The sequence below is a fragment of the Taudactylus pleione genome, unplaced genomic scaffold (assembly GCF_031769625.1).
Source record: "Taudactylus pleione unplaced genomic scaffold, aTauple2 ptg000130l, whole genome shotgun sequence".
NCBI lineage: Eukaryota > Metazoa > Chordata > Amphibia > Anura > Myobatrachidae > Taudactylus > Taudactylus pleione.
In genome coordinates this window covers 4,768,432-4,784,216 of record NW_028284532.1, presented here as the reverse complement: position 1 = coordinate 4,784,216, position 15,785 = coordinate 4,768,432, and the positions used below count along the sequence as shown (strand labels likewise).

At 43.2% G+C, this 15,785-nt stretch overlaps 1 protein-coding gene across 4 annotated transcripts in view; it reads left to right on the top strand.

Annotated features, from left to right (window-relative positions):
* The window catches only part of GLS2 (glutaminase 2), a 130,448-nt gene that overhangs the window by 103,819 nt on the left and 10,844 nt on the right, over positions 1-15,785 (top strand). For all 4 annotated transcript variants that reach the window (XM_088473152.1, XM_088473155.1, XM_088473153.1 and 1 more), the window contains 4 exons: positions 7,769-7,827; positions 10,246-10,312; positions 12,851-12,901; positions 13,009-13,185. In XM_088473152.1, coding sequence (XP_088329278.1) covers positions 7,769-7,827; positions 10,246-10,312; positions 12,851-12,901; positions 13,009-13,185 — 354 coding nt within the window. The remainder of the gene's footprint in view (positions 1-7,768; positions 7,828-10,245; positions 10,313-12,850; positions 12,902-13,008; positions 13,186-15,785) is intronic.

Sequence of the window (15,785 nt, the reverse complement as noted above, 5' to 3'; positions counted from 1 at the left end):
TACTACTGGGGCACTCCATCAGGGACCACTACTGGGTAGACTACTACTGGAGGCACTACATAAAGGGCACTGCATAGGGGGACCACAACTGGGGGGGACTGCTACTGGAGGCACTATATAAGGGGCACTGCATAAGTGTGGGGTCTACTACTGGGGGCACTATATAAGGGGCTAACTACTGGAGACACAAGGGACACTGCACTAGGGGCACTATATAGGGAGGACCACTACAAGGGGCACTGGATAGTGGGGACCACTACTGGGGGGCTGCAGAAAAGGGATTACTACTGAGTGCACTGTATAAGGGGCACAACTGGGGGCCTGCATAAGGGGGACCACTACTGGGGGAACTGTATAAGGGGAACTAATGGGGAGCTGCACAAGGGAGACCACTACTGGGGGCCTGCATAAGAGCCACCACTACTGGGGACATTGGATACTGGGGGTAATGTACAAGGGGCACTACTGAGGGCCTGCATAAGAGGGACCACTACTGGGGACACTGCATAGGGCGGACTGTATAAGGAGCACTACAGGGGTTAAGGTGCATATGGAAAGGAATGTTAAGAGTGACGAGAAAGGGGTATATGTGTCCTGTTGACACGCCCCATTGTTAAGTGACCCCGCCCCTTGTGACCATGCGCATACGGGGGGGGGGGAAGTTCCATTTTAAAATTTGCCCTGGGCTCCAAATACCCTAGTTACGCCACTGGTAATGGAGGCCACTCACAGCCAGCATCAGGGAGCTTCTGCTCATCCTGCTGATAATTAATGGCATGCTCTTCATCTGTTCTCCCCAACTGTCATGGTTTAAAATCAACTTTATTTACAATGCCACTGGCTTCTACTTGCAGGGGCAAACGCAGGATTTCTGGATGCAGGGGGTCTAAATGCTTGAACAAGTGTGGCCAGTCTATGAAGAGGGCATAATAGCACTTAACCTTCTATAGTATACGTCATACAATGTATAGTGTATGTAATAATTCTGACATATACAGGACCAGTGATCACAGTAAGCCATTATATGCATTATAGTAGGGCCGTACTGCCTGCACTGAAGGTTTTTTATATCAGATGTGGGATCCATTCCATATCATTTGAGCAAGTTCAGGAGTCTAGGGGACAGCAAAAGAACCTAGCACTGCCCTGGACATATATGTACAGATTGGTCTCCTTATGGACTGGATAGTGTATTATTATTATACAGTATTAATAACTGATCCTATAGTGTAGATGGTCTATATCAGTGCACCCCTAACAGTGCATGTTTTTCAGATCTCCTAGTTGGTGCACAAGTGTATTCATTATTGCCTCACACATTTTAAAAGATCAACAGGTGGTGCAAATTATTTCATTTGTGACACTGAGGGGATCTTAAAAACAAGCAACTTTAGTATTATACGTTATTTCTATTGTGGTCATCATGGTGTGGGCTGTGAGGGGGGTTTCCAGGCAGCTGGTTTCCAGGCAGCTGGAAAATCCCCCCCCCCCCGCCTATGACTCCCTTTTCCAAAATGGCCTTATTTCAGTGGAATCTCACATCACATAAGATGGCTATCGGCAGAGTCACCTGAATAGTAATAGTTTACAACTGTGTGGTATTATCTGTGGCCAGGGGCAGATGCAGGATTTTTGCAGGGGGTTTACACACACATACGTAAGTCACACATACCTTACACACACACACACACACACACACACACACACACACACACACACACACACACACACATACATACTGTACATATATACATACACATGTCACACATGATTACATACACACAGACTTACCTTGGACCATGTCATTAGGCCCCTCCCCTAGTGGTAAAATACTGCAATTCCAGGGGGCAGAACCAAATAACACGATTCTAATGGAATCACATCATATTGGCTCCGCCTCCTCTCGATTGACCCGCAAATCACGGCATTTTGCCGTGAGGTGGATGGGCTTAAAAGCATGGTGCCTGCTCCCAAGCCTGTTAGGGGGGGTTTCTGGGTACTCAGAAACACCCTCCTGCGTGCCCTACTGTGTGGCCGGGACAAGTTTTTAACTGATATTGTGCAACTGTAGGGTATCACCCCTCCACCTGCCAAGTGAGCAATAACACCACCAAGATAGCATAGAATGAGGTGCGCTGAAGATCAGGACATTGGTGGAAGATGTAGTGGACAGGAAGGTGGGGACTGGTATTAAATATTCTCTAAACCTAGAATAGTTTGTTTATATCAAATAGTTATTAATAACTGACTAAAGATATTTGAGATAAATGTATAATTGTGGGTGGAGATATATATGTTTGATCACAGTAGATTTCCATCAGTAACACCATTAAAGGGATAATTTTAACCAAAACTGTGTTTTTTGTTTTGGGTGTTCGAGCTTTCCCAAAATATTGGTTACATGGATGTGGTTGCACGCACCACTTGTGCTCTTCTGCTGGCAGCGTATTGTCAGTGACTGATACTCATTGATATTTATAAAATATCGCCTAAAAATTTGCATACTTCACCTTGATGCACGCACCCTAGATTCGCGCAATTCAATCAGAAATGCAAATTTGCACTACTCACAGTGGGAGTCTGCAAATTTTGTCTAAAAGGCGAACAGCGAAAATAGCAAGAAAAAGTGGGGAGACCTTCCTGGATCCCAAAAAAGTGAAAACTTTGTTAGCAGAATCATGTAGAAGGCTGTTAGGAAAGTACTGTATGCTTTTAATGGCTGATTGGTGTATTTTTATTTTTTTTTAAAAGCTAAATAAACGTAAAAAGCTGTAGAATTTTGTTTAATTACAAAAGAATTAAACGGAAAATGCAAAAAAGTAGGAAAAAAATATGCTTTTGGGGTCATTTCAGGCAACTTTATACAATGTAAAATAAAAATGATAGAAAGCAATTATTTTTCGTTGAAATAAATACTTTCTTTAAATTTAGGGTGTATGATTTAGCTAAAAAAAGTTTATTTTGGGGTAATTTGAGGCCATTTATTTTTTTTTCACCCCAAAAATGACATGTAATTATTGGCCCAATTAAGCTACTTGAAAAATTAAAAATGCCTAATTAGTCATTAGGGGGGGTGTCCAAGGGGTTCCAGACATTTTTACCTTAAAATACAGATTTTCCCTACCTTTTCCCTGCTCAGGGGGGTGCAAACAAAAACAGGCGAATTTATTCTGAAAAAGAGATGCGAGTTTGGAATTGAATTGCAAATGTAATTCGCAAGGTGAATTTGCAGTGATTTCACCTTGCAGGACCAGGAGCGTCATGGGCATGTTATGTGAGCGTCATGGGCATGTTATGGGAGTGTCATGGGTATGTTATGGGAGAGTCATGGGAGCGTCATGGGCATGTCATGGGAGCGTCATGGGTATGTTATGGGAATGTTATGGGAGCGTCATGGGTATGTTATGGGAATGTCATGGGCGTGTCATGGGTATGTTATGGGAGTGTCATGGGCATGTTATGGGAGCATCATGGGCGTGTTATGAGAGTGTCATGGGAGTGTCATGGGTATGTTATGGGAGCATCATGGGTATGTTATAGAATGTCATGGGCATGTTATGGGAATGTCATGGGCATGTTATGGGAGTGTCATGGGCATTTTCTGAGTGTGTCATGGGAGCATCATGGGCATGTTATGGGAGTGTCATGGGAGTGTTATGGGTATGTTATGGGAGTGTCATGGCTGTGTTATGGGAGTGTCATAGGCATTTCATGGGAGCGTCATGGGAATGTTATGGGAATGTCATGGGTATGTTATGGGAATATCATGGGTATGTTATGGGAGCTTCATGGGTATGTTATGGGAATGTCATGGGAATGTTATTGGAGCGTCATGGGTATGTTATGGGAGTGTTATGGGAGCGTCATGGTCATTTTATGAGAGTATCATGGGCATGTTATGGGAGTGTCATGGGTATGTTATGGGAGTGTCATGGGCATGTTATGGGAGCGTCATGGGCATGTTATAGGAGCGTCATGGGAGCGTCATGGATATGTTATGGGAGCATCATGGGCATTTTATGAGAGTGTTATGGGAGCATCATGGGCATGTTATGGGAGCGTCATGGGAATGTTATGGGAGCGTCATGGGTATGTTATGGGAGCGTCATGGGCGTGTTATGGGAGTGTCATGGGCGTGTTATGGGAGTGTCATGGGCGTGTTATGGGAGCGTCATGGGCATGTAATGGGAGCGTCATGGGCATGTTATGGGAGCGTTATGTGAGTGTCATGTGCGTGTTATGGGAATGTCATGGGAGCATCATGGGCATGTTATGGGAGCGTTATGTGAGTGTCATGTGCGTGTTATGGGAATGTCATGGGAGCGTTAGGGGCATGTTATGGGAGTGTGATGGGAGTGTTATGGGCGTGTTGTGGGAGTGTCATGGGCATGTCATGGGCATGTCATGGGCATGTTTCAGCAAGCAGCTGTGTCCTCTTCCTCTACACTGCAGCCAAAGTGGCCTAGTTTTGAGAAAGTTGCTAGGGAGACTCTGTGCCATGTAAGGGCTGCTTGATGTTGCGTCGGTGATGAAGAGATCGGACCCACCGGCGCACTTGAGCATTGCTGAAATATGCAGTGGGCGTCTCAGGGTTTGTTCAGTCCATGGCACAGAAGTATACAAGAGGAATGACTAAACTGGCATTTTCACACTTGCAAATCCGTGAGAAACCGCAGCTGCATATGAACTGTGTGCACCTATGAACAGGCCCAGTGTCCTTATGGGAATGTGGTCGGACAGAACTTAGTTGCTTCTCGTCGATGAATTAATGGTTGTTAGGGGATGGCAATTGGGTGTTTGCATGTAGGAGGTGCTTCCCATGGGTGTGTACACAGAGTTACAGTCTATTTTGAGTTGAGCACACTGTATGTAGAGGTCACATCATTTTCAGACAGGTCTTTTCCTCCAAGCATGGGGTGGGTGTAAGTGCTGTTATTAGTACTGACTGTTTCCCTATTGAAGGGCTGGGACCAGTGCATTTGCATAGATGCATCAGAGTCTACCTCCACCCTCTGGGTCTTAGAGCACAGGGTTCCCGCGGCTAATTAAATCTTCCCAGAATCTATTTGTAGACACAAACACACAAATCTGTTCAACCCTGTACTTTCATGATTAATGATTCCTGTAAAGCTCAATGCTGACACCTTGTGTTCAAAAGTGTTAATGCCAGAATTGTTTTTGTTTCACATTAAAAAAGGTGCCAGAATGCTCCTTTTTTTTAATGAAATTAGGTTTGTCATTAATCAGGGGTTTCAAAAAAATATTTCTAATGTTTTTATTTTCATGTTGGGATTTGTTATTAAATTACTAAACAAATAGTATTATTGAATGATTGGGGATTTTATGTTCATATCGTTCTCGTTCAGATGGTTAATTTTTTGTGCCTTCCAACCCTCAAACGATCAGCGGGCATGTATGGACGATAACGATATCATACATCGGCCATGCATGCAGGCCAACTTAGGCGATGTCGTCCAGGTTACATAGGCAGGGCTGAAACTAGGATTTTTGTTACCCGGTGCAAGGCCAGAATTTAGTTCCCCCCCCAAAAAATACAACATAGAGGACGAAAAGGGTGTGTGGTTTTGTGACACAGTAATGCCCCTTATAAGGGTCATTAATGTGTGGCATAATGTGTTATAACACAATATGCCACAGAAATGTCCCTTACAACACGTTATGCAACACAGTAATGCCCCTTATTCATTAAGCCACAGTAATGCCCCTTACAAATTATGCCACAGTAAGGCCTCTTTTACAATAAGCCACAGTAAGGCCTGTCTCCCTTCTCTTACCTGCCAGGGCCGTGTGGTGGTTGAGCTCGGGGTGGCACGGGACGGGACTGCCACACGCTGGGGAACAGTCAGTACTGCCGTCATTGTAATGTGACTCAGTTCGCAAACCAATTGGAGTTCACGTAGCGGCAGCCTCTGCTGATTGGCTGCCGGTCCACGAGCACTGATTGGCTTGCAACCGACACCACATTAGACTGACGGTATCTCTGTGTCACTCAAGGCCGGGATGCGGCTCCAAACCCACAGAAGTAGCGACCTAGCCTCCCGGCAGCCTCTCTCCGGCACCCTGGTCACGTGCCCCCTTAGCCTAGTTTTGACCTTCTAAATAAATTCGGCAACTGTTTCTAGAACCCTATTCTGCCACAAATCTGCTGTGGTTTACAAACCTGCACAGATCCTTAAGATCTATGCAGGCTTCTATAGTGTAAAATAGAGAAGAAAAAAAAATAAAAATTATTTTATTTTAAAAAATAAAATAAAATAAACCTTTGGTATCTACCCCAATTTCATTACCAAATAGGGAAAATAATGGGAGCACTATTGCAGCTGCTGGTTTGAAAAGTGATAAAAATGTATTCAACAATCAGTCAAATACATTAAAATAATGCTATACCATGGTAAGCAGACGGAAATAAAATAAAGAGCCTATGGTCACAATAATAATGATACAGTATTGCATGGATCCAGCTAAAACCACACAAATAAATATTAAAGGTATTGACAGGTTAACAGTCTCAATAAGCATAGATTAGCAGCAAAGCATGAAATTCGGTCTTAGAAAAAAAAGTCCGGTCACAGCAGATAAACAGGTTTAGGTTATTGATGTTATTAGCAGCAAAGCATGGCAGTTAGTGGTATCATATAAAGGAAGTTCAGTTAAAGCAAATATTGATATATGACAAGTAAGATATATTACCATCCAGCAGCTTTTCCCATTCCAAAAGCACCTGTGACCAGATAGTTCTTACCTATACCCTGATTAGGGGAGGACACTGGGTCTCTTATTTAGTGCTTTGTCCTGCACTGCAGAAGCTTTTACACTGGCACAAAGGTAATTCCGCTGTGTGGTCTGGAGGTGCTGGGGTCCAAGGCAGAGGGGCCTCTACTCCTAATCCATGGCACTTCTGGCCGGCCACGATACTGCAGTGTATCAGGAGATGCTGGGGATCATGCGATACGTCACTTCCGGTTTCCAGTTTGCGTTCCACATGCTGACGCGTTTCTCCGCCCTATGACACGGCGGTTTCATCAGAGGATAGCTCAAAGGTTATTGGAGCCTCATTATATCTCTCCTAATGGGCGCTGATTAGTTACCAATCTTTCTAGTGAGCTGTTAATTTCTATGTAAAAAACGGACTCCAACACCATATAAATCAATCTATTAATATGAATAATTGTACATATCAATCTACATTGAGGTGCCTAAAAAACATATATAAAATAACATTTTATAATTTTTATATTAATTGCATTTATTGAGAGAATACTCTTAGATTATTAAATATCAATCTCTGGAACCAGTGTAAAATGACAACTAGGATATCAAATCAATACAAAAATATTACATTTGTTCCAGAGATTGATATTCAATTTTCTGGCAATTTTGCCATTATTACATCCAGTACCTCTGAACTGTAGATACCAGGCTAATATTAAATATCTGTAGCCCTTAATAAATCAAAAAACATCTGGTGCCCTTAATTAAATAAAAAATACTGATGTTCTGTTTTATGTTTTTGCGGTTTGGATGGAGCTCCAATGCTTTTACTGTGGTACCGACTCTGTTCATCTCTCCCAGGGTATAATTGCTGATGCTTAGATCACTTTTTGGATATGGGACAGTGCTTTTTTATTAATATTAAAATGGTAATTATCATCATAAAGATGGGTTCTCTGGTATGCAACCCTGACTAATAGAGCTTACAGATTTCTTTGGCCAGAATTTCTCTCACTTGTCTCTTTCTTCTTTCAAGATTATGCAGTTTCTGCAAAGGATGTCAGGAAACACCTACACCGGCTTCAACAACGCAACGTAAGAACGCTGCTGTACCAGTCTGCACACCACAGCTGATTGTAGTGTGTACGTGATCAGACCGACATAGGGCCTGACTCAGATATGTACGCAATGCCGATATTTATGCAGTTGAGCGATTATCGGCCGCCTGTGCATACGACTTAGCCGTAATACACACGCTGCTTGATTGTATTGCGATCATATGTGACTACGGTTGTAATGAGCATTTAGTTGCAAGTGACAAAGACCAGTTTGTGGAATGTAACATGGAGTGGTGGCAGAAACGTGGGCACATCATGACCGTTTTGTGGCATGTATCTGCCTACATCTGCGATTCCATCCGCAGAAAATATGGCGCCAGCATCTCAGTTCCCGCTACCCTTCTGCGCGACCATATGATTACTCAGATGGTCGGTTATTGAAGGATCTGTGATCACCGCTGCGTATTTATACAACGGTGGGCATTTCATTACCCTTCCAGGCGGCTGTATGCGATGGCATATTTTCACAGTGTGTGCAAATCTGGTAGAAACTTACAGAGACTTAAAACTGTTATTTCAGCAAAAGGAGGTTCTACCCAGTTCTACTAGTTTTCAGGGGTTGAATACTTATGCAAGCAGCATTTTTTTAAATCTGCAAATAAGTTTGAAAATTTACTTTAGCCAATTTTATAAAATATATATATATAATTTTTTTAAACTCTTAACACCAACATCAAATTTTACTATATTGTTAATCGATATATCAGACTATTGATGTTTGGAACATTGTGGCTTTGATTTCCCCAGAAGCTGCTCCTTTGAGAAGCTGCCAGGTATACACTGGGGGTCTGAGGGGTGTTTTTTTTTACATTTCCCCAGTTACTGCTCCTCTCTGCAGCCGCCAGGTGGGGGTCCTGCCATACAGACCGGTCAGCAGTGATGGGCAGCACAGCAGACACTGAGGGAAGGATGCAGGGGGGTCCGGAGGTCCCTGTGATACTGACAGCTGCTGGCAGATTATGTACCGGCAGCCGCCCACTGTGCATTTCTCACAGGTCACATCGTTTGTAACCATGTCAGTTAACGAGGATGTAGTTAGTCTATGCTTATGGACAGTACAATATTTCAGATAATTATAATTATTACTAATACATAGTAAAAAATATATAAATCTGGTTTCTTGGACAACCTGCAGAACTTCCCACCGAATAGCATAATGCATCAACTACAATTTCCAGCGCATAACATACAAGAACTATTGAGTATACTGTATGTGCTATATCCCACAACATAGTTCTGAAATGTTGTGACTTATTTTATGGGGGATACGGTATCCCGGCACATGGTATTCCGGCGCTTAGAATGCCAGCGCTTACAATATTGGCGCTGGAATCCTGACACCTGTCAGAATCTGGCACCAGTATACTGACCGCTGGCATCGCGAAGGTAAGTAGCGGGGTTAGGGGAAGGTTAGGCACTAAGGGGGGAGGGTTAGGGTTAGGCACTAAGGGGGGAGGGTTAGGTATAGGGTGCAGGAGGGGGAGGTTAGGTTTAGGCACCATGGAGGGAAGGTTGAGGTTAGGGGTGGGGAGAGGGGGAGGATTAGGATACCTACGGACAGGTGTCGGTATCCTAACCTATGGAGATGCTGGCGTCAAGATTTTATAGCGTTGGGATTTTGACCGCCGGGATCCCGTACCCAACCCATTTTATGGATAGATGTTATTGCAATTCACTTATATTTGGCCGACTCAAGGGCCTCACACTTACTACTGTACAATCATATTTTTTGTGCCAGTTCATAAATTATTCCTTTATTTCTATAGGGCCGCAAGGGTTCCGCAGCGCCTCACAAAGTACAAACAAGAGTGACTTACAGTACAAAACAATGCAGGACAAGGACATAGTTTATAAACATTGCTGCAATAGCGATCAGAACACTCAAAAGCAGCAGGGCATCATCAACCACGTGTTCTGTGCCTGTGTGGGGCGTTTGGAGTAGATGATTGTATGAGTAAGAGAAGGAAGCACATGAGGGAAGAGGGCCCTGCTTGTGAGAGCTTACATTCTAAAGGGGAGGGGCAAACAAACAGGGGTGACACAGAAAGAGTAGACAGTGAGGAAGAAGCATGGAGCAGTAGGTTAGGAGGAGAGCTGGAAGGCTTTGATGAAATTATGGGTCTTGAGAGTTTGTTTGAAAATTTGTAGAGAGGTGGAGAGTCTCATAGGGAAACTACCTTGAATTTATAAAAAAAATTTTTTGGTCTATTTATAAATTTTCATACTTTGGAGCCTATTCAACAAACTGCTTTGAGTAATAATTTGAATTAAAATGTGGTTTGATCTGTGCATGTAGCACCACTTGTATAACATGCTCATAATTGTTTGGTATTCATTTGTAAAATGTAAATTCCTGTTGCATTTACTTACTGTATATGTGTTTGATGTAATGCAGGTTTCAGTCAGAAAAGGAGACAGGAGACCGGAACTTCGCCATTGGATATTACCTCAAGGAGAAGAAGGTAACAAATCTCATCCAGGTGCTTCTTGTCACGGATATGTATGTCCTACTATTCTTATCTTTACATTGAATATCAATGCACACTTTGCCTACATCAAGGTTAATAAATTGTACAATGTATTAAAAAAATTAGTTTTACTTTTAGTTTTTTGTATTTCATTCTAATTGCTAACCCTACAGTGTTTGCATTTCACTGTAGTACTATAATGTCACGATTTCTCGGCATGGTGGTCGACGGGTATTACCTGTGAGGTCACTGTGGCGGGGGGCGTCTGGCGGTGGTGCTGGTGTGTGGCGAGGGGCATTGGCTGTGCATGGCTCGGCGCGGGCATGCTGTCACATTGGGCTGGTGAGGCCTGGCAGTGCTTCAGTTCCATTTGGCATGGGCGCTGCCATCTTGCCCCCGGCCATGTGATTTGTTCGCCCAATCCTGGTTTGTCACATGCTCTCTCTGGCCAGTCAGGGCACAGCACTTGGTATTTAGGGAGGTTCAGAGCCTCACTTCATTGCCAGTGCAACGTGTTTCTCAGCATTGCTGAGAGAGAGTTCCCTGTGCTCACTACCTGCTACCTGTGAAACGCTACCTGCCTGCCTGCTTGTCTGCTCCAACCCCGCTGGACTACCCTGCATCCTCCATTACCTTCCCCATGCCTGAGTACCTGAGTCCTGCTGTTCACCCTACACCTTGCCTCCACTGACACTCTGCTGGATATTTCTTCCTCAGTCTGCAATCTTCATTAATCAGTCACCACCTCGACAGTTCCCCTTGTCTGCCACTACCTGGACATTTTCTATTAACCCGTCACTACCTGGACATTTTCCATTGCCTGTCACTAACTGGACTTTTTCCTATTTGCCTCACTACAGCTCCCAAGTGCACTTTAGTGCTATACCCAGACTTTCTATTTTACCACATTCATGTCTGTTAAGTCACTCATTAAAAACTCCAATTTACTTTTAAACCTGCTTCAGTGTCTGCTCCTATTACCACCCCGGGTCCACAACAAAAACAGAACCTCACAGTTTGCACTGGCCCCATGGATCCAGCCACGGAACAGGAGTCTGGAGTAGATTTATTTCGGTGCATTGCTGGCCGTCTGGAAAACCTGGAAACCATGCAGCACTAAATGGCTCAGTTTCTGCAAGAAATATCTAAACGACAGGATAATCTGCAAACCTCCTTATCCACCTCTGGGGTACCAGCTACTACACCCGCTTCAATGTCCGGGAATACAGGAAGCAGGGCATCTCCCCGCTTACATCTCCCTATGCCAAACAAGTTCGACGGCAACCCTAAGCTCTGTTGCAGATTCCTGAATCAGTGCGATATACATTTCACCCTACAGCCTAATAATTTTCCCACTGCAAGAACCAAAGTGGCTTACATCGTCTCCCTGTTGTCCAGCTCGGCCTTGGATTGGGCCTCCCCACTCTGGGAGCGTTCAGATCCTCTACTGGATAACTATGCAGGCTTTGTGTCATCATTAAGGAGGATTTTTGACGAACCTGGACGTACCGTATCAGCATCGTCCGGTATCATGACTCTGAGACAAGGAATCCGTCCCGTCAGCCAATATGCCGTACAGTTTAAAATTTTGTCATCAGAGCTCAAGTGGAACGAGGAAGCCCTCACCTCAGCCTTTTGGCATGGACTTTCGGACCGACTTAAAGATGATCTGGTCACCCGTGAGCTCCCTACTAACCTAAATGACATGATTTCGCTCTGTAACAAGATTGACCTACGCTTCAGAGAACGTCAGGCTGAAAAGCATTAGTCTGACAGGCAAATGTCATCTACCCTTCCCTTGCCTACCCGTCCAGCCCCTCCTCCTATGGATGAAGAGCCAGTTGGTGTGGTTCCCCTATTTGAATTTTGGACTGTGCTGCAGCCTCACCTCTGGAGCCACCACTGGTAGTAGAATAAAATGGGACTTAATATATTGTTTTGCACAGCAGGCCCCTTCATATTTGTCAGCCTACACACAAAGCTAGAATATTTTGCAGTGGAATCTTCCTAGGGTAGAGAGTAGGCACACCTCTTGTTGTGTCTTGGAGGCAGTGCTCTGCTGTCAGTGTCCAGTGTTCTACCGTTGTATGGGAGGTGGGGCACAGACAGACTTTACGTATAGGGGGATATGTGCATCTTCATTTACATCCTCCTTTATTTAAAACACACATTTAATCGATCATACCCAGTTCTTAAATCCACAACTTCACACATTGCAGTGAGACACCTTACACATGAAGCTATTTGCTCCTGCAAAGTCAGGAAGACTGTGAATTCTAACTATATGAAGCTAATTGTAATAGTCAGTAAAAACCATTGCAGCTAAGTAGATCTATGTAGTGTACAACAACACCACAAATGCCCTGCAGGCACTCACAATATACTGTAGATCTTTTTAGCTGCAAAAATGGCCATCATAAAATGTACTTGTCTTGATCTGGGCGCCGGGGCTACTTGGACCTCTATGTCCAACAAGTCGGAATATTAATAAATATATATCTTTTGGCTTCTGCTTTTTCTCTCTCCATCAAGTGTTTTCCCCCTGATGCTGACATGGCGGCTGCTTTGGATCTTTACTTCCAGGTCAGTGCTACTATACATGGTAAGATTCAAGTAAAAAATAAAACATAGATTGTATCTACAGATACCAAACTGTACTGTTATTTTATGAATGTTCCTCTTCTGCCTAGCTGTGCTCCATTGAGGTGACATGTGAATCTGGGAGTGTGATAGCTGCCACACTGGCCAATGGTGGCATCTGTCCCATCACAGGAGAGCGGGTTCTGAGTGCAGAAGCAGTGAGGAATACCCTGAGTCTTATGCATTCTTGCGGCATGTACGACTACTCTGGACAATTTGCCTTTAACGTGAGTCTTGTTTACTATATATTTTCTCTTCTTTTTAGGCTAGACTACTTTTAAAAAAAAATACAAATAAATAGAGGAATAACCAGTTGAATACAGGATTAATGCTTCTCTAGAGCATAACTAATATACAGCGTTAATTTTTATGTAATATCATGGTACAAGATATGTGTGTCTGCATATATCATGAGTTGCATATATCACATTTTAAATGCTTTTATTTTGAATTCTGATTTGGATACATTTTCACATTTGATCACTAAATTTTAACTGGCATTGTAAATCTTTGGGAAATTACATCCGACATCTTTCCCTGATCTTCTCAAAAGTTCTAGCAAAGAACAATAGATCATGAGGGCTGTATGTAATAGCCTGCGAGATGCGGGCATGGGCGTGATTCTGGCAATTTAAAAAGTCAAAGCCAGGTGTTTATAACATATGCGTGCAGGGATTTCCATCTTCTGGTCAGTTAAAGGATCTGCCACTCAAAACTGACATTGGGTTTCAGATCCCATGGCAATGATTCTGCTAAGATTTCAAAATTACTTCTGACAGTTTGTTATTGTACAGTAAAGGTACATTTGTATGTGTTGTATGTGGACACATAACATTACACTAAACCCTGTATGTCCAATGGGCATGGTTGTAATCAGTGATTAGGAGGCTGAGGGGGGAATGTATCAAACCTTGGAGAGAGATAAAGTGGAGAAGTTTCCACCAATCAGCTTCTAGCTAATATTTATCAAGCTCAGTCAATAAAATGACAGATGCTGATTGGTCGCTATGGACAACTTCTCTCCACTACCTGAAGAGGAAATTAAGAAACCGTATTATGGAAAATATAACTGAATGGAATTTCATTGTATTACAATTGAAGTAGTAGGAAAAGTATATATACAGTCAAACTTCGACCATTGGTCATAATATATATTTGTTACGTCTTAAATAGTGGTGTGTAATAAACGTTAGGGTATACAGCATGCAGGAGGACAATGGATGCTAAGAACAACATCCAGTACTATGCCATTAGTTGGTAATGAAAACCAGGGATATGACAAAAAATATCCAGGGACAATCCTTCATAACTTGGGACAGGAACTGTCACCTGCATTCAAGGTTAGTTTATTATGCAACAGCTAATTTTCTGTTTATGTATAATACATACAAATATAAACACTGTAACGCTTCTAAGATTTGGACACCACTTCCGTTCGGCATGAAGATCCAGGCAAAAGTACACAAATGTTTTATCCCCTTCCTATATATATATATATACACTACAGTTTATTAAACATGCTGGGGCTGAGTTGGGAACAATACAAAAAGAAAAAGAAGGAACAAGTAACTTTGCATCTTGGTAAAGCCATGCTGCACTGCAGGTGGGGCAGATTTACTATGTGCAGAGAGATTTCTATTTCAGAGGGGCATGTCCAAAGTAACATCTAATTGCAGTGCAAAGTTACTTGCTTTTTACCCAACTCAGAATCAACACTGCTGAATGCAAACATCTCTACTGCTGTGGTATACACTCTACCTATTGCAGTGCCATTATATCGCCTGTAGTGAATAAACTGAGAATAAAGATTTGGTGGATTCATGGTCAGATTGTGTACCAAGGTTCAACCAGGTAATCTGTCCCCAGGGCTGCTTTCCGTGCTGTCCCCTTCCAGTCCCCTGGTATGGTGCTGTGGCAGGTATTTCCGTTGTGGTGTTTGTAGGGTGGTGTCTTTAGAAGATCCGGACACCCCCCACCAGTCCCAGTCGGTATGTTGCTGATGTAGCGTCTGCACTAACTTTACTTTCGGTAAAAACTCCAGTGGAGCGGGTGCAGCCATCTCACACAAACACTACTCAATGGAGATACCTGCTACAGCACCATAACGGGGTCTGGAAGGGGAAAGCACGCATACTATTATTCCACAGATGACCTGGACCAGACCCCCACCAGATATAGCAGTAGCAAATTAATGTATGTGGTGCACACACTCGCACTTTCAATTCAACCTTCTACCCTAAATTAAAGGTGCCCAAACACATACCGATCTGCACACGATCCCACGATGTGTGCGATTTCCCCTGAACTCTCCCCCGGCAGCTCCTACACACGATTTGGAGTAAAAAGCATAAGATCTATCGTGCATCTTAACTTTTTTTTTTTTTCCCAGTGCATTTTGTCCCAGATTGTCAGATCTGCCCTACTGCACGGCAGATCTGACGATGCGATGTGCGACCAGCGGGGACGCGCATCGTGATCGTGAGTGAGGACTCACGATTTTCTCACGATTTGGCCATATTTTACACGATCTGTCGTCACGATTCGTCGAAATCGGCCAGATCGTGTAAAATGTCGCTATATGTGTGGGCACCTTCAGAATTCTCATTGAGCATTGTCATTCCAGTATAGAAGACTCACTAACAGCCTGGTGTAGCCATCAGACCATTTAGCGAAAGACTTTTAAACCATGGTCTATTTTACTAGTGTAAATACATTTGCACACATGTATATATGCCATTATTATTATTTGATTTAATTGTGTATTTTACTATATCCTTCACTTTTCTATTTTTACTTATTTCTTTTATTGGATTTTTATCTTTAACAC